This window comes from Hemitrygon akajei, chromosome 23, assembly GCF_048418815.1.
Source record: "Hemitrygon akajei chromosome 23, sHemAka1.3, whole genome shotgun sequence".
Classification (NCBI taxonomy): Eukaryota; Metazoa; Chordata; class Chondrichthyes; order Myliobatiformes; family Dasyatidae; genus Hemitrygon; species Hemitrygon akajei.
In genome coordinates, this window is record NC_133146.1 from 50,971,248 (window position 1) to 50,998,923 (window position 27,676).

The following is a 27,676-nucleotide window of genomic DNA, read 5'->3' on the forward strand; positions in this document are numbered from 1 at the left end:
AATCACTTTCCCCAGCTTGACTGCAGGAATCAACACGATCAATCCTTTCTCAGGAACCCCGCATCCGACTCCAAACTTTACATCCATAAATTGTGTGTTTTTGCTGCCTGGGTTACCTGGCCTTAAAACCTAAAGCCAAACCCACCCACCCACCCACCCAATACACTTAAAAAGTCTCGCTTTAAAATTTTCCACCCTTCCTCTTCACCTGGTTTCATTTATCACCTACCAACGTACTCCTTCTCCTCTCCCACCTTCTTATTACAAGCTTCTGCCCCATTTCTTTCCACTCTTGATGAAGTTTCTCGGCCCGAGTCGTTTACCCCTCTGGGGACGCTGCCTGACTCGCTGAGCTCCCCCAGCACTTTGTACGCGTTGCTCAAGACCATCAGCATCCGCAGACTTCCTCGTGTTCTCTCTAAACTCACTTCTTCAGGCAGGGGTTTGGATGGCTCTTCCAAGATCGCCTTAGGGTCTACGCCCATTTATAATTACTACGTTACCTGGGGCTGGGCCATCGCGTCCGAAGTGATTCAACAACCCCGCCTTCTGCCCGAGCGGCGGTCCCACTTGTCCCACGTGACAACGACTCCCGTCCGTGCGCGACCAGCTGTCACGTGTGCGCTGGGAACCGCCCCCTCCTCCAATCATCTCCTCCCCTGGCTCCACGCCCCGTCCCCCGTGAGCTGCTCGCGCCCCGAACCACCAGGCGTTCTGCAGATCTCGAGCAGCGCGCAGAAAACACTCGAGCACCTCAGAAACTGACGCGACATCTATAAAGGGGGAATGAACTGGTGCAAAGCCTCGGCCCGAAACATCCATTGCTCATTCCCACCTGCCGGCTCGGAGCAAATAATCCGCCCTCATGCGAGCTCCGACCAATGGGCTTGACCCTCATGTGAGCTCCGACCAATGGGCTTGACCCTCATGTGAGCTTCGACCAATGGGCTTGGCCAAACGTGAGCTCCGCCTCCACACGTGTGTCCTGAGACTGCGGTGTGATTCTGATTTCTCTTCCCACAGACGCGGCCTGACCGGCAGAGTATTCCCGGTCTTTGCTGCTTTGTTTTCAAATTCCCCACCATTCGCTAATTCATTAGTTTCCTTGACCCGATATCCCGCTCACTCCGTCCCAGTTGACCCTCCATGCTCGTTAATGGCGGTCCCGGTGCAGCGACTGAGTCACCTTGCTTTCCATGTCAGCGACAGCGGGCGCCTGGTCCGCCACCTGGTGCGGGCGTTCCGTTTCCAGTTGTGCGGCCGCCGGGAGACGCCGGGTGTTCGGCAATCGCTGCTCAGGAGGGGCTCCGCCGCGCTCATCGTTAACGAGAGCGCGGGCGGCCGGTGCACGGGGCCGGAGGGCTTTCTGTACGACGCGGCTCCGGCGCATGTGGTGGACACCGCCTGCAACGTGTCGTTCGAGGTGAAGGACGTGGAGCGAGCGACACTCAGCTTGAGCCGCCTCGGCTGCCAGGTTTTAGTGCCACCGAGCCCGGTGGAGGACGAGCTGGGTTCGGTCACTTATTCTGTGCTGGGGTCGGTGGTAGGTGATGTCCGTCACACTCTCATCGACCGCAGCAACTACTTCGGAGACTTCCTCCCCGGTTTCGGTCCGTGCCCTGTAGCTGCCGTCCAGTCTCCGGAGCAGGCCGGCGGTCCGGTGGCAATCACTCATTTTGATCACATAACCTATGCGTGCCCTCAAGGGCAAAGCAACTACATCATGGACTGGTACCGGACGTGCTTCGGCTTCCAGCGCTTTCTCATTAATCGGTGAGTGTTGATGGAGAAGCTTTAAATAACGCAAAGGTTTCCATCACTCCCCTTGTGACTTGATAAGTTACTTGGAAATGTAGCGATGGCGGTGGAGGGAATATGATGGTGTTTTGTAACTACCGATCCATTGCTCGCATTTAAGGATTCACTTCAGGTTTACAAGTGTGTCCTGCCGTTAAAGTCTTTGTTATGTCTCTCTGAAACCTTACAAGGTTGTCAGAGCAATAATTTTGGTGCTGGTGTTTATTCTGTAAACAGTAATGATACCCTGCGGGACTTTTCACAAATTACAAACATCAAATGAAAAATGCACCACAGGTGCTGAAAAATCTGAAGTTCAACAAAAACAAAGCACTAACGTTGGAACCATTCAAACAATTAGTTGAGTTAGAAATGGAGTTAATGTTTCTCGTGTGACTTTACCTCAGGACAATGCACAATGTACTAATGTAAGACAATTAAGACCTGTGTTTAACATCTTGTGTTTTTTCTGTCCATTTTTATGAACTCAAACCTATTTCCACTCCATGGTGTGTTTTATTATGTTTTTATTTCTATTTTTGTTAATCCACTTCTCCCAGGCACTGTGTAATAAACATTTTTACATTATAGATACAAATATTTGTTGAAGGTTCAACTTTTACAGTTAAAAATTGATTGTAAGTGTTTTTTAGGAATAACCAACTGAACATTAATGCTTTATTAGATTTCACATCACTGGACCTAGTACCCAAGATGGAGCTCACTAATTGTACAACTTCCTGCAGCTTTTGGACCTGTGCAGTAGCTGCCCTGTACCAGACAGTGCTACAGACTATGAGAATACTCTCCACCGTACATCAGTAGAAGTTTTAGAGTGTCTTATGTGACAAACCAAATCTTCTCAAACTCCTAATGAAGTATAGCCTTTGTCTTTTTATAGTTGCATTGATATGTTGGGGCCAGGTTAGATCCTCAGATCTTGACACCCAGGAACTTTAAATTGCTCACTATCTCCACTTCTGATTTCTCTGAGGAATGGTTTGTGATCCTTCGCCCTATCTTCTGAAGTTCACAATCAGCTCTTTGGTCTTACTGGTGTTGAGTGCAAGGTTGTTACTATGACACCACTCAACTAGCTGATATATCTCACTTCTGTATGCCCTCTTGTCTCTATTAGGATCATTTGAATTGTAATAGTGTCAAACCTTTTATTTTTCTAGAAATGAAAGTGTAGACAATGGTTATGTCATTCAAGGGAATGACATTGGATTGCGCTTGACTGCTATGGAATATTGGAAATGCAGTGAAGTTGGTATGTCAATCTCTTCAAATGAAGAAAAGAAAACAGACTGCAAGTTTGTGATTGCTGAGTCCTTATCCTGTCAAGGTACAACAAACATTACTCTGTGTTTATATTTAAAAAAAAGTCATTTCTTTAAAAAAAAATTAAATGAAGCTGCATTTTACGTATGCATAGTTTCAGATATTTTTCCATGTAATATCTCCAATGATTTTTATTTGGCCAAATATTTTAACAATAGAATCACTGGGTGTCTTTTTCATCAAAGTGTCATGTCAATTTTGCCTGTAGTTAATCAAATTTGCATTATTTCCCTATTAAATACTAAACAGACGATCACAATCTAATCTGCATCTGTCACCCTATAAGGTGCCACCAGCCAGATTATAATTGCTTTGTGGATAAAGGTTCTTCCAATTTCATCTTTAGTTCATTGGTTCTTAACCTGTATTTTGTTCATTTCTTGATGTTCTTAGAACATAACATTACTATCAAGGTAGGCATTTGTCACCCAATCCTAAGTGTCTTTGAAAGGATAGTGGCTGAACTTTGAGGGAAGTTTAAAGGTAAGGTGAGGGGCCATTTTTTATTATTATGCGGAGAAGGGTTGGGTCAAGCTGTTCTCCAATCTTAGCAATTTACTTGTAAATGTTTTGTCACCATAAGAGGACACATCCGCAGTGCTCTTTTAATTGTGTCCTCTGAAAGCTTTGCCATTATATAGTTGTCAATCAGCTGCTTAGTTGTCCTTACAGAAACTCATTTGTGATGTAGGGGAAGAAGTATCATTGCCAATTGGTTGTGTAGCAAGCTTTGAGTGTTATGGAATGGAATTCTACTCACATTGGCTCATGAATAGGATCTGCTTCATGTCTGTTTACAGAATTGTTTGTGGAAAACCATGCTTCTAGGAATTCTCTTGCATGCGGCATGTTTGCATCATGACTTTCACTGATACCCAGTCGAATTTGCTCCCCTCTTGCTCTTCATGGGTAGAGAAGAGGGAGAGTTTGTCACGCTACTTGACAGCCAATTGATGATCATGGATAGTTTTCTCCCAGTTTGGCTGACATGATATTTACTGCAGTCCCCTCATTTGGATTTTCTAGACCACATTGCTCTTGTCCAATACCTTGGTTTGTTCTTTTGGTCTGAAAAGTATCCTCAGTGTGGCTGTTGGCTTGTGTTTGACCAAAATTGGAGCAAATGGACCTTAAATTCCAAGATATTTGGAATATATGGAAGAACAACTTGATGGGTAATTTTCAGGTGCGTTGTCAACCTCGTAGACAAATTTGTATGACATTACTTGGGTATCCATTTCATGTGGATACTTTAAAGAGATGTTTCTCCTTTATCCTTTAGCTCCACTGTGCTGAAGTGTCTCTCTGCTCTCCAGCTCTTCTTGCATACATTTCGGTGGTGGTTGTGATAGTTTAGGATCTGATCTGTATGTGTTCCCTTGTGATAAACTGAAGTTTCCAAAGTGCCATGTGTGGTAGGTGCCTGGTATAGTTTATTGGGCTATTAGTGGAATCAAGTGGTTGAATATGAGAATAGGGGGTATGGATGATTCAACGGAGGAGCACATTTAATATAAATTGGCATCAAGGTTGGCATAACGTTGTGGGCCCTTCAATTGCTATACTGTTCTTCATTCTAACTCCTTGAGTCGCCCAATCCTGCCATATAGAAGGTACATAATGCTGTTGGCTAGGGTGCTCCAGTGATAATGAAGGAAACCTAAAATACTTCCAAGACAGTATGGTCTGTTGCTTGATGGGAACCTGAATTGTATGAGGTTCCCATGATAAGTTGCCCTTATTCTTGGTAGAAATCAGTTTTGAGAGGAATAGACTTAACAGGTAACTGCAGTGCCTTTTGTTCATGGTACACAGTGTAGTCACTGTGCCAAAGGTAGAGGAAGTCAGTTAGATTGCTTTGTCCTGGATGGTGTTCAGCATCTTGAGTACTGTTGGAATTGTGCTTATCCAGAGCAGTGGAGATCCATCCCTCTGGATGGGCGTTAAGAGTTTTCAAGATGAGGTTGAACTTCACTACCAACCCCACCCCCACCCCCCAACATCTCCAAAAGAACTATCTGCCATGTGGTTAGAAACTCTTCTAAGAAATAACAAACAATATAAATAAAGAGCAGAGCTCTCTATTTCATTTAGATTTTGGCCTCTGTTTAATATTCTTGCTTAACCTATATAAGCTGAATATCTACTGTCTCAAATTTGAACATATAGTACTTTTCCCCTCTAACTGTCATAGAGAACCAATTAATTCTCGACTCTCTGAGAAAAGGAATTTCTCCTCACCAAGTTGCCCTTTATTCTGAAACCAAGCAAGAGGAAATATTCTCTGATCATCTAACTTGCCAGGCCTCCGCAGGTTCATATTTCAACAAGATCATCTTTCATTTTTCAGAATTCCAGCTCGGGTTCTTCCAGCTACATTACTGATAATCAACAATTCGTCTTTGAATTGTCTCCATCCACACTCCTCCTTAACTAATGGAACCAAATCTATTTGCAGGACACGTAAGCTGATTAATGTTCTCTACTGTTGTAGCAAGGTGTATCAACTTTGACAATAAAAGCCAAAGTCTAGTTTTTTATTAACGTAAGTATTTGCTGTACATCTATAGTAATTTTAAGTACTGTGTATGAGGTCCCTGTTGGCAACATTGTGTACTTCACATGTAAGCAACACTTTTCTGTTTTTTACCCCTCCCAAAGTGGTAACTACACTCTACAAGTTTTATTCCATCTGCCAACCTTTTGCCAGTCACTTTACCTAAGAATTGGTGGGGTAGTTAGTTGCCATTATCAGTGCATACTGAAATGCTACCTAGGTCTTATTACTCGCAAGTGTGGACTGCTTCATTTGCTAAACAGTTATTAATAACAGGAAATGTTCATTGAGTATCTACCCTGCTAATCTGATAACTGTAATGGAAACTGAAAATTTAGAGGCTAAAAATCTGGAATTCAAATGGAAACTGCTGGAAACAGTCAGGTTGGGAGCCAGTGTCGGTTTTGAGGTTCTGAGGTTTTAAACATTGGCCAGGCAATGTGCATTTACAAATCAGACAAAGTTAAAACTGAAGGATATATTTGGCATTTCAGGAGGAAGAAGTTTGTCTTATGAAAGAATAACAGAATAGAATTTGAAATGGGCATAAAGAAGAATTAAACATCTTGTGTGTTTAGTTTTCTTCAAAATTGGAAGTGATTGGCAGTTAATTTGTGCAAACATGTTATTGAACTTTAAGTATTTGAGATTAAATTATAAGCCAGTGTACTGTTTTTTTTGTGTCCATGAAGGATAAACATGATTAAGAACAGCAATGTTACTTCTCTTGATAATAAATAGCACTGGTTCTGTCTGTACTGGATTGAGGCCCAGTTTCATGCTTTCAGGCCTTGGAGTGGATTGTCTTCATTTCAATTAGTAATTTGAAAATTTACTGCAAATCTTCTTTACAAGAGACTATGTATTAACATTGTTGTTTTCTGAAGATTAAAAGTCTTTTGGACATGCACCTCCATAGTGGTTCTGGTGAAGATTTGATTTTTGTATTTTATCCCATTAATACTGTGCTTTAAAATCTGGAGGTGAGAGAATACCAGAGAGATGGCGGGGAAGATGCTAGTACAGTGATTATTACCTTAGTATTAAATAACTATACAAAGTAAATTCAGTATGTACTTCAGTCTGACAAGCAGGAGAAGAAACATGCTTTTTGTATTTGGAAAGGTGATGGTGGGGGTACATTAAGAACACACTTGCATTTCTCTTGGGTAGGGAATTCTAGAGGTTAAACATGGTTCTGTTGAAGGAATGGTAAGATGTGTACACATCAGGGTGTTTTCAGTATGATGGTGTGCCTTTGTACCATCTTGCCATGGTGTTCAGAAATATGGCCAAGGGTCCCTTGGTTAACATTGCTGGTAGCTCATACTGAAGTCATTGTGTGCCTATAGTGATGGAAAATCTTTTTTAAGCAGGTAGTTTAAGAACTGATCGAGTGGATTACTTTACCCTGAATGGTGGTGGTGTGTTGCCTCTTGTATGAGTGCAATGAGGATAACACTCGGTGATGGAGTGTATTCTTTCATGCTGCTGACTTGTGCTTTGGTGGGGAAAGTGATGCGGTGAAATCTAAGTATGATATATACACTTGCTGTGACCTGCTATTATGGTTACATCCCATTTGTATCACAGTTGCCTGGCTGCCAGAGTTGTCATAAATGGCCTTCCTCACTAGTCCCCTACTTGCATGTTTTTGAGGATGGCCTGCTCTCAGCAAGTTTACCCCTGTGCCATATTCTTTTCATTTCTTGATGATTGACTTAATTCTACTCCAAGGGATATTCAGTGACTTGGAAATTTTCTTGTGTCCATCCCCTGACTTGTGCTTTTTAGTAACCTTTTTTGTGGAGTTGTTTGGAGTGTTCTTTTGTCTTGTGGTATAGTTTTTGCCAGGATACTAACTTGGCAGTTGGACCTTCCAGGTACAGGTGTATTTTTACAATTGAAACACCTTGACTACACACAGATCTCCATTTAACTAAAAACGTGGTTTCTAAAACCAGTTGGCTGCACCAGTGATGATTTGGTGTCATAGTAAAGGGGGTCAGTACTTATACAATCAATTATTTTGTTATATATTTGTAATTAATTTAGATAACATTGTAGAGATTTGTTTTCACTTTGACACCCAAGAGTCTTTTTCTGTTGATCAGCGTCAAAAAGCCAAATTAACTACAATGTGAAATTATTGTAAAATAATAAAACATGAAAGCTGCCAAGTGGGGGGGGGGGGGGAGAATACTTTTATAGACACTATGTTTATTTGTTGAATGATGGCTCTGTAACCTTACTTTAGGAATTAATATTCAGATACTTCCTGCTTTGTAAAGACATTGAGTGTGATCACTATAAAAGATCGTGGATATTTCTACTTTAAATTATGCAAATATTTTCTTAATATGATCCTGATAGTGGGCTAGTTTGATCTCAACAAATTTGCTTATTGCTTTTCATAATTTTGTGTTGTACTGATAGTATGAGAAGTAATGCACATCAAGGTAAATTATTTTAATACATTAAAAGGGAACATCCATTTAAATTTACATTATTAAACGTGATAGTGTTGCACAAGATGAAATAACTGCACAAATGAGAAATTCTGCACAAAGATAAATGAGTTCGATCTGCAGTATTAGTACAAAGAATTGGTTGCATAATTTCCAAGGTTGGGCCTGAAATCATCCAGCATGCCTAATCTTAACAGCCATGGGCAAAAATGGAAATTGTGGTGATGCAACCTTGAAAATGACAACAGAAGGAAATAGTAAATCAAGCAGTGTACTTGTTATGTATACAGATAAGTAATAAAGTATAAAGCTCATGGTTTTGTTAGCCGAGTATTTACTGGTGATCATACTTTGGAACAGTTTGAATCTCAAACTTAAACAAACATGTACCAAGATTTGGGCAACATTATAGGTTTTTTTTTTGTCCTATAAATTAACCAAACTTTATTGGTGTAGTTTGAAGTGCATTTAACAATGTTTTCTAAATTATGTTGATAACTCATTTGGGGAAAAGTCTATATTGGATTGCAATGGTGTGTAAGGAGAAGAGAAATTAAATTTCTTAAAGGATTGTAATAGATATAGATTCAATTTTATTCTGCAACTTCTTTGTCATTCCAGATAGTTAGCCACTCTTACTTGTTCCACCAAATTGCCTAAATGATATTTGTTCTCTTTTGTATCTTGCTATGTAAGTAAGATGGAAAATTAAATATTGCTAAACTAAATTAAATTTTAATCACAACCAGCTGATGTTCTGGCCTGACACTAATGTTGAAAATTGTAATGAATTATTAGATATTTTTACAAATAATTTGTGTATGTGCTTAGGTAAAAACCAAGTTGACACATTTCTGGAGGAGCACCGTGGAGCAGGAATACAGCATGTGGGATTGTACACCAGTGACATAGTTTCCACCTGCAAATCTCTTGTAGATGCTGGGGTTCAGTTTTTTACCCCTCCTGCTACATATTACACAGAGGTACTGACTTAAAATTTAAATAGTTTACAAAAGAAATAAAAACACGATATCTCAAAAGGTAATATAAAATGGTTTCTTCTAGGATTTAAGATTAAGTTTGTGTTTTTCTTTATTTTGAAGAATGAGTCAAACATCAATAGGTTTGCACTAACTATGTTCAGCATAATTCTTGAGTAGGTATCACTTATGATCATCCAACTTTTTAAATAAATTTTTGGATTGAAGGAAGAATTTTTCACATCTGTCTTAAGAACTGCATTGTTCTGAAGAAATCTCTGCTTTTCCATATCTCTGGCTATTATGACATTGATGTATGGACTACTTTTGGTAAGAATGTGCTCTGTATGTAACCCCTTTTACTCAATTACTGTCTGGTTCTAGGGCCTTTAGTCTCACAGCATCCACCATGTTAAGCCTCCATGGAAACTCTTATATTTCAGTGAGGTTATATAAACTGTAGAGAATATAGGCCAATTTGTCTTAATCACTCCTCGAGGTAATCTTTTCATGTTAGGAATGTATCTAGTTAATCTTTGTTGCAGTAAGGTGCATACTTCCTTACTCATGAAAGTCAAAACTGCAAACATTATTTCAGAAATTGTCTTGCTTGTACAATTGTAGCAAGACTTTCTTCATATACTCCTGCAGTAAAGGCTTTCCCAGAATCATCCTTGTGAACCTTCTCTGGGCTCTCTCCAATGACACACATCCTTTCTGTTGATGCCTAAAACTATTGACAATACTCCAAGTGTGACGTGACTTGTGTCTTCTAGAGCCTTGGCATTACCTGCTTGCTTTTATATACGATTCCCTTTGAAATAAATGTCAACATTACATTTGCCTTCTTTACCACAGACTCAACATGTAAATTAACTTTCTGGGAGTCTTGCACAAGGACTCCTAAATCCCTCTGCACCTCGGATGTTTGAACCTTTGCCCCATTTAGATAATCTGCAATATTGTTCCTTTTACCAAAATGATTATCATATATTTCCCAACACTGTATTGCATCTGCCACTTTTTTGCCCATTCTTCCAATTTGCCTAAGTCCTGCTGCAATGGCATTGCTTCTTCAGCACCACCTACCCCTCCACCTATCTTCATATCATCCACAAACTTTGCTGCAAAGCCACCAATTCCATTATCCAAATCATTGACAAACAATTTAAAAAGTAGCAGTCCCAATATTGACCCATGAGGAACACCACTAATCACTGGCAGCCAACCAGAAAAGGCCCCCTTTTTTCCTCACTCACTGACTCCTGTCAGTCAGCCATTCTGCTATCCATGCCAGTATCTTTCCTGTCACACCAAAGATATTACCTTGTTAAGCAGCCTTGTGTGACACCATATCAAATTAATTCTGAAGATCCAAGTAAATGCCATCCACTGCTTCTCCTTTTTCCACCCTGCTTGTTACTTCCTCAAAGAACTCTAACAGATTCGTCAGGCCAGATTTCCCTTTACAGAAATCATGGTTACTTTGACTTATTTTATCATTAATCTCCAAGTACCCCAAAACCTCATCCTTAATAATAGACTCCAACACTTTCCCAACCACTGAGTTTAGGCTAACTGGTCTATAATTTCCATTTCAGGTAACTTATCCATCTTAAGACTGTAGAGTTTACATAGCACTTTTTCCTTTGTAATAACAATGACACTCACTCCTGCTCCCTGACACTCATGGTCCTCTGGCACACTGCTAGTGCCCTCCACAGTGAAGACAGTTGCAAAGTACCTATTAAGTTCATCTGCCATTTCTTTGACCCCCACTACTAACTCACCAGCATTATTTTCCAGTGGTCCAATAGCAATTCTTACCTCCCTTTACTCTTTATATAACTGAAAAAGCTTTTAGTATCCTGCTTTATATTACTGGGTAGTTTGCCCTCATATTTCATCTTTTCCCTCGTTCTTTTTTAGTTGCCTTTTGTTGGATTTCAAAAGCTTCCCAATTGCCCAGCATCCTACTCACTTTTGCTACCTTATGTGCCCTGCCCTTGGCTTTAATAACATCCTTAACTTCCCTTGTCGGCCATAGTTGGTTACCCCTGCCATTTGAGAGCAACTACTTCTGTGGGACATATCTATCCTGCGCCTTGTGAAGTATTTCCAGAAACTTCAGCCACCTCTGTTCTGCCATCAACCCCACCAATATCCTCCACTCAATCTGGGCAAGCTCCTCTCTCACCTCTGTAGTTCCCTTTATTCCATTGTGATACTGGCCCATATGACTTGTGCTTCTCCCTCTCAAATTGCAGTATGAATTTAATCATAGTATGATCACTGTCTCATAAGGGTTCCTTTACGTTAAACTCCTTGATAAGATCTGGATTATTACACAACACACAATATAAGATGGCCTCTCCCGGATAGGCTCGAGCACAAGCTGTTCTTAAAAGTGCCATCTCTTAGGCATTCAACAAATTCCCCCTCTGATCCAACGCTAACCTGATTTTCCCAATCCCCTTGCATGTTGAAGTCCACATTACAATTGTGACATTACCCTTTTGTTTATAGGTCACACCTGCCCCAGGAGAGGTCCAAACTAACCAGAAATCTGAATCACTGTCCCAGTTCTTCAGCCACACACTTATCTGCAACCTCATTCTAATTCCTATCCTCACTGTTGTGTGGCACAGGTAGCAACCCTGAGATTACTAGTCTTGAGGTCCTGCTTCTCACTTCCTAACAAACTCCCTGCATTCTTTTTTAGGACCTCTCCCCTTTTTTGTTTCATCTGAGTGGCTGGTATCAATAGTCTCTTACTATCTTTTATTTCAGTTAGTCCTGACGAAGGGTCTTGGCCCGAAACATCAACTGTGCTTCTTCCTATAGATGCTGCCTGGCCTGTTGCGTTGCACCAGCATTTTGTGGGTGTGTTGCCTGAATTTCCAGCATCTGCATATTTCCTCGCGTTTGCATCATTGAATTGAATTGACTTTAATACTAGCATCTTTTGTATAGATGAGGAGTAAAAATCTTTACATTACATCTCCATTATAGTAATTTATAATAAATAGTATGTACAACAGGACAGTCAGTATAACATAGAAATACAATTGTATCAGCATGAATTAATCAGTCTGATGGCCTGGTGGAAGAAGCTGTCCCAAAACCTGTTGGTCCTGGCTTTTGTGCTACAGTACTGTTTCCTGGATGGTAGCAGCTGGAACAGTTTGTGGTTGGGGTGACTCGGGTTTCCAATGACCCATCGGGCCCTTTTTACACATTTCTTTGTAAATGTCCTGAATAGTGGGAGGTTCAAATCTATAGATGTGTTGGGCTGTCCACACCACTCTCAGCAGAGTCCTGCAATTGAGGGAAGTACAGTCCCCCTACCAGGCAGTGATGCAGCCAGTTTGGATGCTCTCAGTCATGTCCCTGTAGAAAGTTCTGAGGATTTGAAGGCTCGTACCGAACTACTTCAACTGTCTGAGGTGAAAGAGGTGCAATTGTGCTTTTTTCACCACACAGCCGGTATGTACAGACCACGTGAGATCCTCTGTGTATGCTGAGGAACTTAAAACTGTTCACCCTCTCAACCTATCACTGTGTTTGGCTGCTCTAACACTGCAGGAACCCACAGGTGTAACTTGTTAGTCTTAAGGTATTTTGCCTGTGCTGTACTTCAGTAAATTTTACTTACTTTTCATTTGTAGTTTCTTTTTATTATCCAACTTGTTATATTTACAGGATACTTTAAAGGTAGGATGAGGTGATCATCAGGTGGGTTAGAGGTGTTTATTTAATCCTAACATAACAACCTGTGATTCAGCAAAATCACTAATCCGGCACTGCACAGTTCCAGGTTTGAGCTGAATCTGTCATGCAGTCATGAGTCAGCAGCTTGCTGAGCACACAGCCCTGGGGTGGGGGGGTGTGTAGCACCAGTGACCAGCATGACGAGCTTGAGCTACTGCTGCCAACTCAGACTAACTAGTGTCTTTCCATCAAGAAGTCCAAGATCCAGTTACTAAAAGGGGTGTTGGGACAGTTTATCTACCAGACTCTCAGGGATGATCGTGCTAAGTGCCAAGCTGAAGTCGATGAACAACATCCTGACTGATGCCTGTGGCATCATTTTCTAGGTGGGAAAGGCTGAGGCTATATAATCAGTGGGCTGTTTGGAGCAGTAGGCCAACAGGAAAGGGTTCAATGTAACTGGAAGGTGGGATTTTGTATGATCCATTACCAGCCACTCAAGGCACTTCATGATTGTTGAAGTTGAGCACAAACCAGTTTTATACAAATATACGGTAATCTAATTCCAGAAGTTTTAATGAAAATTAAATTATTCTATAACTTCGTTATGTTTTTTTTAAACAGAAGCTTTTTTTTTGTCCATTTTCCTTGAACTACACTAATTCCTTGAAAGGAATTTGCAGTCTGAATGAAGAGCTAACTATCATTTTTCATCTTTGTACACATCATAGATCCTTTGTAGAGTTAGTTGTGCTGAAAATTAAGCTTAAATACTTGGCTGCTCAAAAATCCTGAAATGTATGTGGGTGATAGTATCATTCCATTGCTGTTGATTGCAAAATTCTGACCTGGGTTATTTTTACACATTAAATCATTTTTGATCAGGAGGAACGTGTGCATTGTGCTGTCACTTGGTATGCACAGTGGTTGTCGGTATAAAGCTAATCACCACCAACAATTTATTGGCATAAACTTCTGTGCTTCTTAAAATTAATGAAATTAAAAATAGACTACCAATGATTCTATTTAATCTAACATTGCATTTACCATTTCTTAATATTCCCCCCCACCCCCCGAATAGTGACCAATTATTGCTTTAGATCCTGGGCCTTAATTGCAAAATAATTTGCAGTACTTGTTTCTGAAAGACATAAATTATTGAATAGAGTCACTTTCTCCACTAGTGTTTAATTACATTTTGTGATTGTTTTTTATATCTAGGTATTTTAATTATAAGGTATTAAAAGTTTAATATTCTATTTGGGTAGACCAAATTTGTACTAAATTCTTTTGCCTTTGCCATGTTTTTACAGATTGACAAACAGCAGGAGATCATGAAAGTAGGAGAAGATCCAGAGTTGCTTTCACGATATGGCATTCTCCTCGATTCAGAGGTTGATGGTGAGCACTGTAAAGAAGCTGAATGTCACAGGCCAGATGATAACAAAAACAGGTTTGTTTGTTTTTTGAGACAATATTTAAAGTCTTCTGGGTCAGTTTTCTGTCATTAATAATATTTGAAGAAAAATTTGAATAAAATAATCATCTTTGCTGACTGCTTTCTGATTTACATCTTGATGAGAAAAACACAACCAGGGTAACCTGAACAGCTCAATACCACCACAGTCTCTCAGGAAAGTATGCAGGGACATTGTGTTTAGGCAATCTTGGCCATTACTCAATATCCACCTCAAAGTTTTGACCAGTGATATTTAGCAGTCTGGCAAGTTTTGACTTGAAAATCTCACTCTTGTTTACTGTGACATTGAAGGAAGCTATTTGATCCATCTGCTCTCCACAAAAAAACTTACCAATCCCATTCTCTCTCCTTATTTTGCATCGATCCTCCTCTCTCCACCCCACCTCCCCCTCTCAAACTTGTTCTCTCACATACCCAATAATTCCCTCCTTTTTTATTGTTTTTTTTTTTGACATTTACTTACACTAGCACTTGATTTATAGGAGGCACGCCTTAGAGGTGTGAGGAGAATATGGAGTACCCACATGCTCATGTGGAGAATGTGCTGACTTCATGCAGTCAGTACTCAGTCAGGATCAAGCCTGCATCTTGAGATGTGAGACCGAAGCCCTAATTATTGGCAAGGTGTGAATCATGTTGCCCTTTAAGAAATCCCAAACAATTTGGACTGTATTGTGTCACTTTCCCTAGCTTTAGGATCCTCTAATTGGAGAATACTGAAAGAGGGGTGGCATGGTAGTGTAGCGATTAGCAGAACGCTTTACAGAACAGGTGACCTGGGTTCAATTCCCGCTGCTGCCTGTAAGGAATTTGTATGTTTTCCATGTGCCGTGAGTGTTTCTTCTGAGTGCTCTGGGTTCCTCCCACAGTCCAAAGACCTACTGGTTGGTAAGTTAGTTGGTCCTTGTAAATTGTCCTGTGATTAGGCTAGGGTTAAATCAGGATTGCTGGACAGCGTGGTTTGAAGGGCTGGAAGAGTCTATTCCATGTTACATCTCCATAATTAAATACGTATGTCTGATTTTTCTGGAAATCAAATTTTTGTTGCTACCTAGTTTGTAAACTCTGAAATTCTTAATTTCTCTGGTATTCTGCCTACATCTTCTAAGATGCTTATCAAAAGTAGCTCTTCCAGCATCTATTGTAACTTATCAAGCACGATGATTCTTTCTAGGTGAGGTGAGCCATTTTATTATATTAAAGATGTGTATGAAATGCAAGTTGTTATGGCAGCAAGCATGGTGAACATTCTCCAGCTGTCAGCAAACTGAATCTGAGACTGAAGCTTGACTTCCTTTCTGAGATTGCGACCTCCTTCAACCCTGATGTGAAACATTACAGAACCTCCCAAAGTTACAGCAAGGTGCTGTTCCTGTGAAAAGTTCTAACCTGAACAGTCTGTGACTCGGAAATTTGGCCAAAAATAGTTTCCGCATGGGAAGAGATGCCTGCAGCCTCCGAGCAGCCAGCAAATGTACCCTGCCTTTCACTCAAATGCCTGTTTGTACGTTCAGGCTGAACCTAAGTGGAGTATTTGTAAGCTGGTAAAGACCTGTATTGATTAGGAAAATCACAAAAAGAAAACTATTTTCAGAATTATAATCTGCATCAAAACCAAACATCACATCCTTCAACTTCCTTGCTAATAAGCATTTATGGACTGAATGCACCATTACAGCACATTCAGTAGCTTTTGTAAAAAGCTGTTGCTTTAGCACAAAGACGTGTCACTGAAATCCAGTCAACTATCAGTTCCAGTGTCATTGGATGCTTTTTGTATCTGGGCAAATTGAAACATCAAAGCACTGTATTCATATTTGCTGTTGGGGTGCTGGGATTGTTTCACCGTTCCTTTTCTAAATGGAATATTTCTAAAGTGTTTTTTTTACATGTTTTCTGAAGTTTCTGAACTTACAGGTAGTCCCCGAGTTACGAACGTTCGATTTACGGACAACTCGTACTTATGAACTGAGGAAGGAGAACACTGTCCGCCATTTTAAATCAGATCGCGACGCCATCCGCCATTTTAAGTCATTGCCATTGACACTGTGTTTAGTGTTTAACTTTGTATTTGGCTTAAATTTTCCTTAGTAAGATTCAGCCTGACCCCCCCCCCCCCCCCCCCCGTTCCAGTCGGCTGGTGGCGCAATGAGATCAGCGCCAGGCTCGAGAACAGAGGTTCCTGAGTTCGATTTAGTGACAGACTGCTCCCGTGCCGGGTTGATGTCGACCCAGTGACTCCCATACCATCTGTGCCGGGTTGATGTCGAGCTCACAACTCGAACTTGTAAAAAAAATTACTGCCACCTCCAGTTTAAATTCCCATGCGGAATATTGTGGAGGATCAAATACCCAAACCCAGCACAGCCCCCACTTGTCCCATTTAACCTGTCTCAGTGCGATGGAGTTTAGGACCCGGGGAATTCAGTAAGGTGGTCCTTAGGTCCCAGTGGACCTCAGGAGCTGGCGCAGGTCAGACCTGCCACCTGCAGTGTCTGTTCCATTGATGGGAAGCGATTGCGATTGAAAATAAAGTGGAAATAATAAAGCGTTTGGAAAGAGGTGAAACGCCATCGGTCATTGGAAAAGTGTTAGGCTACAGTCAGTCAACGATACGAACAATTTTAAAGGATAATGGATAAAGTGAGAATAATGGAGCTTGTGAAAGGCCCTGCCCCGATGAAAGCTACAATTATTACTAAGCAACACAGTGGTTTAATTATTGGAATACATACGTTTCTTAAGTGTTTTATATGCATAGAAAGGTAAAATATATACTAAGACAAACTTTTGACTGACACTAAATAATACCGGATATACTTGTTCCGACTTAAATACAAATCCAACTTCGGATTCAGGAACGGAACTCGTATGTAACCCGGGGACTGCCTGTATGTGCGATGTGTTTTGCTGTGCAATGTTTGTAGTCCATATCTTCATGGATCTCCGCCTGTTCCTAGTTTGTCTTTAAGAACTCTTCTCTGTGTGGTCTTTTCAATATTGTTGGCTCAGATTCAGAAACAAGTTGTTCTACCATTTCAATGGAACATTGATAGGAACAGAAGTGCAACCAATGGCAATCTGAACCTGTAAACTTGTACCTTTTGCAACAGCAATATTCAGGCATACATAACTTTTATTTTGTCTGGCATTCATATTAGATGCTACTTTAAGTGTAGTCAAGACTCCATAGCTTCTTTGCATTAAATTTTGTAAACAATTGAGATTGGAAGTAGTTTCAAAAACCAAAATGAGTGGTTCCAAACTAAGTATCTGTCTTTCAGAAAATCTGTTGTACTATGTGCCATTCCTCAGATCAGCTACATCAACTTGTCAGTTCTGTCAGAGACAATGGCTGTGAGATTCCAGAAATGGAAAGGCCCGTGGGTGTGCTTAATGGTTTAAAGAAACTCCCTGCTGAAACAATAGGAAACCAAATAAGCATCTTGGGCCACAGTGCTCTAAACTGATAAGAAAAGGCTGGGAGTGCCAGCATTTATGCACGTATCACTGCAGGATATGCCTCAATGTTAGTTTATTATCAGGAGAGAAGTTTAATATGTTAATTTTAGAAAACTATGATGCATGAAAGTGAGCAGACTAGACATTTTCCACTATCTTAAAAATCCTGTAATGTTTTTGTTAATCTCTGCAAAGTTTTTTTTTTACCCCCAAAGATTCCTGTGGCTAGATTCCAAATGCATATTTCCTGCATAAATGTATAGTACTTGGGCGCTGGTAATGAGCAGCATTTTAAAGTCTTTGTCACCCTTTATTACATCACGGTAGAAGTTTTGGGTATTAAGAATTACATTCAAGCATTCACTTAAAAAGCTATCAAAATAGCTCACACATTTCAATAATTTTTTTAAGTGCCATTCTCGTTCTGAGATTGTCATACTAATTTCATTTATAAATTGTGCTGTTCTGAGACCTTCCAATGTTCTCTGGTTTGCTATTTTATTTCTCCTAGTATTAGTTTCAGAACTAGGAATGAATAATTTTTGAAGTTTGATTATCAAACAATGTATGTTGCTTGCTGGTTTTGTGAATAGGGGTGGTTTTCATCCTATTATTCTCGTCCAGTGCTCACTACTTACATGGCCCCCTTCTATAGTTCCTTCTTAGAATTAGCAAAATTGATTTCTACAAGAGACGAGGCAGGTTCTGATTTGGCATGTAGAATTGAGTTTCATGATATTTTTGTGAACATTTATGATCAAAATTTCCTTTGTAGGTACCTCATGCAAATGTTTACAAAACCAATATTTTCTGAAGAGACTTTTTTTCTTGAACTCATTGAGCGAAAGGGTGCCTCTGGATTTGGAGATGGAAATATCCGTGCACTGTGGAAATCTGTTCAGACGTCTATGGATCAGCATGAGGAGAATAAAACCAAAAAGGGAATATTGACAAGGAATGCAGGTTTGCTCTCAAGTTGAAGGACTGTTCAGTGACAGTTGGAATCTATCAGACCACAGTCCTGCTTTTGGCATTGAATTCCTAGGATCTGCTTTCCAAAGATGTGCAATTGTACTAAATATGAAATATAAATGTACTGTAACAGATATCAAGTTCTGTAATCTTTATCCTTAATGTTTGAGGCCTTGTACTATTTTGTGTTGATTTAAGTTCTATATTCTGCGTCTGGGGAAGATTTAGGAATTCCATATGATTATTCAACATTTTCATATGAGTTAAATGTTCTTTTCCTAAACCTTACTTTTATTATCCTCAATTATTTGGATGGAGGTTCGGAGTTATTGGCACTACTGTATGTATTTAACATTATATAATTGGCCCATGTTGGTTAGTTTTTTCTCTTTTTTTGGGGGTGTTTTTTTCTCTTTTTCTGTTTCTTTTACATAAATACTGTGAGTTTGGGAGGCCTTATATATTGATTATTATATATCTGATTGTCTATTTAAACTATTAATTATGTATTCTCAAACGCTTTGTATTCTTATTTCATCTATGTTCTTCTTAAAATTAATAAAAAGATTTAAAAAGAAAGAAAGGAATTCCATATGTGTTCCCAACTCGAGTGCTTCAGATTTGGCATTTAAATCTACTTGATATTTTAAATGTAGATCATTTGGTTTGGTTTATTCTGAATCCATTTGGATTCAGAATTTTGCCCTCTAGTTCACTTTTCATGGGTCCTTGCAGAAAGCCATGTGCAGACCATCCTACATGGTTCAGTTAATGGAAATTCATCATTACAGAATTCACAAATCATTACCCAAAAATTTGGTATAGAATCAAATTCATTCTCAGAATTTGTTGGAGTGGAAAAAGAATTTTAAAAAAGTTATCTTGCTTTTTGTGACATATACACAGATGTATCTTTGCCAAATGAAAAATCACAATGTGGATCAATTTCTAGGAATTAAACCATCTCAAGTTAATATTTCTATAATTTTCCCCTACTCAGTCAACAATTAGATATGTTGTTGGAAACAACATTACCAAATTGATCTTGATGCAAAATTTCAAAGTTCATTCCTTTTTCACACTTCGAAAAGATTTAGTTAGAAGCTCATCAATCTCAGGAATAGATCAGAACCATGAGGAAAGGTTACATTTCCACAGGTACCATGTTTTAGATGAAATTTTGGAAGAAAAATGTACAATTCAAATGATGCCACAGTCAATTCAGAGGAAGAGCTTTCCCTGTGGCCAGGTCAAGAAGAATCACTAATATCACTTCCAATTTAGTATGGTCTATTTGCTGATGTTTGTGTACTCCGGCTTGATAAACATTTTTCCATACATTACAGCAGAGGACAAAACCAGGGTTTATTGATGTGCAGTAGAGTCAACTTCCATGTCCAGATATGCAAGTCCATTACATGTGCAGATTAGAGAGTTTAAATATGTAGATTTGCATTAATAGAATTTTCAATTTTAGTTGGAACTAGAGGCAAGGGGACTTGCACTCCAATATTAAGTAAACAAGTATAGAGGTACCTTAAAATTCTTGTACATTTGAACTGAAATTAATTCTATCCATGTAGTGATGTTAAAACTGCTTTTCAGTTTACACAATAGCAGCACATAAAACAATCCTTTTTAATTTTTTCCTTTGTGGTTTTATAATTTGAATCAAACTAGAGATTATCAGTGAAGGCATAATGAATAAATGCATACTATATTTGCTTATCATTTCTGTTGTAAAATTATGTAATTTGAGTTTACCATATTTTTCCCTTTTGGAGAACATTTAACTAAATGTATGTGCCTTTGCCTTTAAGACATTGAGGATTATAGCTAGTGCATCCTGATTTTAGTCCCTTTATTGTGAAGTGCACTGAATATGAATTTTGTTTGAATTAGAAAATATTTTAAATAGGGTATTGTAGTTCTGTAACTTGAAAATCTTCAAAGATACATCAGTAAGAAAGTAATATGTCATGGTATGCTGCATATTTTATTGGATTATATTAGTTCTAACAAATTGCAAATGGGACTAATTCAGGAAGGAAGCCTAAGATCTTAGCATAGACAAGTAGAGCTGAAGGGTCTTTATTTAGTTCTGTGTATCACTGACTGTTCAAGTTTTTGAAATTTGTATCTTAGTTTTTAATTGTTTTCCCGTTGGTTCACTATATTTTTACTTTGCATTCAAAGTATCAGTTTCCTTGCACAGATTTTTTGTAAGATTTTTGTTAATTATTTACTTGTTAATCAAGTAGAAACACTTATCAAAAAAGATTTGTGTTACGTTGAATTCATATGGCTAATAATTAAAGAACTTACTTTTGATCACTTTTTGGAGCACTTATTCTTTGTAGAGATATTTCTGTAACCAGGCTCATAACTCTAAGTAATACTATTTTTTGGGGACAAACATTTAGATCATAGTTTTGATTTTAAGCAGCCTTCTCTCCAACTGTAGCAAGGTGCACCATTTGGATCACTTATACCACATAGTTCCATGATACAGGATGTGATATACCAGAACCCAATTTTACCCCATAATGGCTGTTGTATTCCAAAAGACCCTGTAATAGTCTTTAGGAAAATTTATGGATTGAAAACCTATCACTTTATCTGGAATTAATTGGACTTTTATAAGAATAGAATCTAAGGTAGATGTTATTTTAATCCAGTGATGATTTATTATTGTTTTGAAGTTCCTGGAAGTGGATTTAAATAGAGGAAACATTTCCCAGGGGTAGTTAGGACATTTATTTATTCATCATAAGGAAGGATACACAAGGCAAGTTGCTTGGGAATAAAACCAGTTTCATACATACTTAAGACTCAACCTGTGCATCAGTTTTTGTATGTATAAGTTGTGCAAACTTTCAATATGATGGTGATAGATCCTTTCTAAATTTCAAGATGCATCTTTAGCTTGCAGTGGTTTTGCATTTAATAAATTGTTCAATTCTAAGTCACAACTGAGACTCTAAATTATATTACCATCAGTAGATTCCAGCCAGGACTATTTTTCATCCAGCTATAGACAAGTGTGAAATGTTAGTAGAGCTGCAAACTTGATAGTGTAAAGTAATTGATATTGGAGGTCTGTATCCCACTTCCAACATAGATCACTTCATCTGTACTGGGGTATCAAATGAAGGTAATTGTGCTTAACTCATACAAGATACAATGATGGACAAAGCCCTCCTTGCCTTTTGAGCACATGTACATGGAGTGCTGTTGCAGGAAAACAGTATCCATCGTCAAAGACCCACACAAGCCAGACAATGCCATCATCAGGAAGGTGGTACAGGAGCCTCAGGACCCGCATCAACAGGTTCAGTAACGGTTATTACCCCACAATCATTTTTGCATGGGGGTAACTTCATTTGCCTCACCACTGAATTGTTCTTACTGAACCTGGCTCATTTACATGAATTCATCTTATTGAAATTTTTTTTCTTGTATTTGCATTCTTTTTTGCACATTGGTTACCCATTCTGTTTCTGAAATTTACTGTGAATCTAAGTTGTATATAGTAATACAATAATAAATTTACTTTGGCTTTTAAGCAAGCAATCTATCTCAAGAGAGAGAACAAGTTATAGGAAGGAAATGCCACCAATGTGCCTATTAGCTCCCCTTTGAATCTTTTACACTGAGATTTATGGTGGCCAACTAACCTACCAGCACATACTTGGCACGTAGGAAAGGGGAGCACCCAGGAGAAATCCGAGTGATTTGCAAGGTCATAAATTACAAATACAGGAAAAGTGGTATATCAAACAATGATCTTCAGAGCTATGAGACAACTATAGTTACTGCTGCACCTCTTATCCAGTAATTTAAGCCAAATAAATCTTAGATATAGAACTACCAGTAAATATTTTAAATGTAGAATACAACAGCAAAATGCCCTATCCATTCATGCAATTTTTGCCATATTTTTGGGGAAAATGCACTTACATTTATACTTGGATGTTTTCACCTCAAAAGACTTTTCCTATACCAATATTACATAATTACAATATTTACATATATTACAGTAATATTACTGTTTAGTACAATTCAACTTTTATGGGAAGCATTAAAATGTGAATCTGCTTAAAGTGTATTATTTTGAAAATCAGTAGTTTAGGCTTGTATACTCATTAATTAGGCTTCTGGATTAAAACGAAGTATTTTAAAAACTTTTCACATCACTAAACAATCAAAAAATTTAGATGGCTACTTGATAGGTGCAATCAAAACTGGAATTTCTATTGCAAAATTCTAAAATAGGTTTTCTTGGGAAACTGCCATTTGAACAAATGTTTCATTCTCCATACCTGCTGCATCACCCGTGTACTTTTATTTCAGCTGAAGTACTTTACAGAAAATTACATTGTTTCACAACTTCAATCATTTAAATCACTGGAGTGAACTTTAGATCACTGGCAGTTGAAACTGTTTTCAATGACAAAACCTGAGAATTCAATCACAGTGCAAGGGAGAAAATGGAGATAAAATGGGAGGTGGAGGAGAACAAGATGGGAATATATCAGTATTTCAAACTTTTTATTTCAACTGCTTATTTCCAAGGACAGGGAAGATAACATCTATTAAGTCACTTCCTCTGTTACTCATTTTACAGATTTTTCATACAGTATTTGTGTATATGCATTCAAAATAATTGCATATTCATACTTTCTACATTTCCATTTAGCACTAATTTGTCAACTCCAAATACTTATCTGACAAAACAGTGCTAATGTTTGTTCACTGCAGCTTTCAAATCTGCCAGTGAATATATTTCATAATCTAATCTAAACATGTTTTACTAAATACCACAACTGGTATTCAAAACTCAATCATCTCTCTAGTTGTGTCATTAGGATAAGAGTGCCGTCACTGTCATCAGTAATCTTGTATTTCTGTACCATAGGCTAGGTCAAAATTAATGGAATTCTTTTAAACATATTAAAAGGTAGAGCAAGTATGCAATTTCTAACCCTCATCACATGGAAACAATTGATATAAATTGAGCATAATGCTAGTAATTTTCAAACCAGTAAGGAGTTAAATTTTGGAGAAAGATTTGGTCAGTAAGAATGATTGTCTTGCTGTGCAGAAATTATCTGTGCAATGCCAGGCTGAAAAATGTGGCTAAACAACGGCATATAATTCCTGCAGTTTAGACAATAAACTTTAACCAAAAACTTCACTGAGTATCAATCATACTGCATTCCATGTACCCCCAAAAGGCAGTAATGCAAATCTAGCCCAAATATTTCATACGTTTTGAAAAAGCACTGACACTGCATATAGTCAAATAAAAAGCAGTTATGTTTATTTTAAGAAAACCTATCAATAATGCAGAAATTAGAATGTGTTGCATAACTGCAACAATTACAGTTAGCAAATAATAGTTTTTTTTTCTCAAGCTTTGATAGGACTAGATTAGTCTGCATTAGTCATTATATTTTTGTTACTGTCTACACAGAGATTGGCTTTCAAAACTAATGAGTTAAACAGATTCACAGACTAGTTATTAAATGCTGAAAAATACATTTGGTACAATCACAAACAGATTAAACAAATTTAAGGCCAGAGGATATGGAAATTTAAACTACCGTAATGAGAGCATTGATTTTAGTCAAGTCTGTGTGAGTTCTGACATAAAATTCTGAAACTGAAAATTAAAACTGACAGGAATTAATGTAATTGTGAATTTTGGTGCTTGAAATGTTGAGGGATTACAGTGCTGACAGAAGCACTTGTGCATGATGATACCATTACACTGTTCCACGTCTAGATATTCTCCCAAGAGGACCACAATCTCGGCACGGTTGGGAGGCTTGCATACCTCAGTGACCCGGAGCTATGTTGACTGGCTTTGGCTCTTGGCCAGGCCACCTATACCAGAGGTCAAAAGGTAGAGAACAGACAAGAGGTCCTCCAGGTTTGGGGGTTCACCTCAGGGCTAACAACCCTGGTAAAACAAAATTGCTACAGAAACAGCAATGAAGAATCCTTCTACATCTGAGTGTAACAGTATTCCTGAGTCTCCACTTGGGACTTTCATGACTGATAGCAGTGAAAACAGAGAGGAAGCTACTGACATGAAGGAAGCCCTGAACACTGCCAGTGATGGAGGACCTTCATTGCTGCCCCAAACACCAGTGGTGTAACAGGCAGTAAGTAATGCCTTGAGATTAAATCATAATCAGTCATACATCTCTAACAGGGAAAATTAACTTCTCAGAATACTCCAAAAAAATACATCAGTGTACCACTTCCATTGTTGCTAACCAGTTAACTTTATAGCCATAAGTATTGTGTAGACCCTATATTTAGCTGTCCAAGAAATGTAGAGAATAAATGGAATAATGCAATTTACCATTTTTTCTGATATGAAATATTTCAGTACCACTGCATCTCAATGCATTTTAATCATATATTAATCTCATAATTGATTTTTTGAAGCTTGAAACAATTTTCTTCCAATTTTTTTTTACTGCTGATAATTTTATTTTTAACAGCTACATTATATAATTTATGACCTATTATTGCCCAATTTTAAATAATATCCATCAAGTTCTTCTATAAATGGTAACTAATTTAACGAATTTGTGCAAACTCCCATAATCATTTGATGGCAAGAGCAATATTCACATTCTTGTTCAATCTAAACATGATCTCTCTCTGATTATACAAAATTATTTTCAAGAATACTTGCTTTTCTCTTATAAAACTGAATTGTTAAGTTGTTAAGCATATCAAACCACTTACTGTAAAACTGCAGGATATTTGGTGTTGTACAGTTTTTGAAAATAAATCAAAAGGTTAAACAAAAATTTGGGACAAAGTGCTTTTCCTTCAAACACACTTAAACATATTGAATTGGGTAAAACCCTAATGAAAAAAAGTCATTGTTGATGCCTTCAGACTGCAAATCTGCTTGGGGAGTCATTAATATTACTTTTAAGTTGACAGGATGTATTACATTCATTTTACATTAAAATGCGCACATGCGCACACACACACACACACACACACACACACACACAATTCCTGAGTACAGGACAGAGTACATAAACGAACATAAAAGCTCCCTGTGAATTACAACAAAAACAAGTTGTACACAATACTTTGTCCCAGTTTGTACAAAAGATTGTCACCCAAAGATTTGACAACTAACCCAAAGTAAACAAATTTACTAAATTTAATGAGACTTAAATTTTAGTCCCATTTTGGGAATATTCAAAAGCCATTAACTTTAAATTATTAATTCCTGTAATTCCATCCAAGATTTATGTTAACCCCAATAATATTCCTATATCTCTGATTGACTCCCATGGCTCTTTTTTAAAAACATACCGAAACTTTTCCTCATTAAAAATTCTAAACTAAAATTTGGCAAACAGAATTGGGGGGAAAATTATAGCACCCAAAAGGAATATAGCAATAATTCTAGTAAACAGGAGCAGTGAGCAGATTACTTTATATATATATATATATATATATATATATGTATGTATATATATATGTACACATTTTGCTATACTACCAGTCAGGCACATAATTGAAGATATCGAAGCTGTTTTGGATTACATACTGGCAAATTACATCACCATTTTTTTTTTAAAAAGGACTGAATGTTAGATGCAGTGATACATTACACTACAAAATTTCAAATCCTCCAAATATTACAGTCCTAGTCACATAACCTCACAACGTGCATTCTAAAGCAATTATATAATCAATCTCTGTTCCAAATAGGTTACAAAGATTTGAAAAAGCACTAATTTGGCTCCTAATGGGGTTTTGAATTTTGAAGGCCGCTGACAATGTTCCCTTTTGTGAACCTGCAAAAAAGAAAGACAAAAAACAAAATAGTGCAAGTAGTATGGTATTGTCAAATTAAAACAAACTCTTCATTGGATACAGACCCAGCAGCAATTGATTTAAGTCTGTGATACCACTTTTAAAAAAAAACTCTGGTGCTATCATTGTGTCTATAGTTGGTATTGTGCCTTTGGAAGCAATTTTTGGCTGCAACATGTGAACCTTTCTAAGAGTACAGAAAAATCCTACATCCCATTTATCTGAAATCAGACTATGCACAAGGCAATAAACATTCAAGTAGGTTATTAATGTTTTCTGCACACAGAAGCCTTCCTGTTACACATTGATTCAATTGCTCGGCTGAAAACTATCCTTCCTCACATCCTTCAAAATAAATGTGCATCACAAATTAGTGCCACGAGAGTCTGTTATATTTGTGATGTTTGATTTGTGTCTTCATTTGAGTGTGAATTCGGACACATTTCACCCAGTGCAGTGTAGTCACTGTCAGATGTTTCTGAAGGTTCGTGCAAGCTTTCATAAATGTCCTCTTCTTTATTAACAATATCTTCATGTGCTTTTTGTGAGTGGGGACTCCCCATTCGATTTCCATAGTAGTTTGGAGCACTTGTGCTTGCTGAAGCTTTGCTAGCAGATCCCACACCTTGTAACCGAGTCACCAAAGTACCACTCATCCCCTGCGAACTGCCCCTAGCAGTGACATCAGAATTAGGCAACAGAGTAGGAATAGAGTCCAAACGTTCTTGCATATGTACTTCCATTACTTGTTCAGGACTGGTCCTCAGATTAGGCACACATACCGAATCTTCTTCAGCTAATCCTCTATTCAGTGCAGCTTCTTGAAGTTCTAAATAGATTTAGAAAAAAAAATTATACATATTAATTTACTTCACAGAGGCAAAGTAAAACTGCATAGTACTCCAAAGATCCTCTTAAATTTTTTTTTATTGTGAAATGTATTTTTACACCAAGGCCAATTTACAATGTCCAATTAGAATCATAGAGAAGTATAGCACAGATACAGATGCTTCAGTCCATTAGTCCATGCTGAAACCATTTAAAC

At 38.2% G+C, this 27,676-nt stretch overlaps 2 protein-coding genes across 2 annotated transcripts in view; one reads left to right on the forward strand and one right to left on the reverse strand.

Moving 5' to 3' along the window:
• Positions 1-739: 739 nt before the first annotated feature.
• Positions 740-19,566, forward strand: hpdl (4-hydroxyphenylpyruvate dioxygenase-like). The gene is made up of 5 exons (XM_073027614.1): positions 740-1,773; positions 2,979-3,145; positions 8,998-9,149; positions 14,171-14,310; positions 18,575-19,566. Exons 1-5 carry the CDS (start codon positions 944-946, stop codon positions 18,777-18,779), a joined length of 1,494 nt encoding a protein of 497 aa, XP_072883715.1. The 5' UTR covers positions 740-943; the 3' UTR covers positions 18,780-19,566.
• Positions 19,567-23,097: 3,531 nt separating this feature from the next.
• Positions 23,098-27,676, reverse strand: part of abraxas2 (abraxas 2, BRISC complex subunit) — a 40,098-nt gene continuing 35,519 nt past the window's right edge. Inside the window, exon 9 of the mRNA XM_073027615.1 lies at positions 23,098-27,460. Within this exon, the coding sequence (XP_072883716.1) occupies positions 27,021-27,460 (440 nt within the window). The 3' untranslated portion in view covers positions 23,098-27,020. The remainder of the gene's footprint in view (positions 27,461-27,676) is intronic.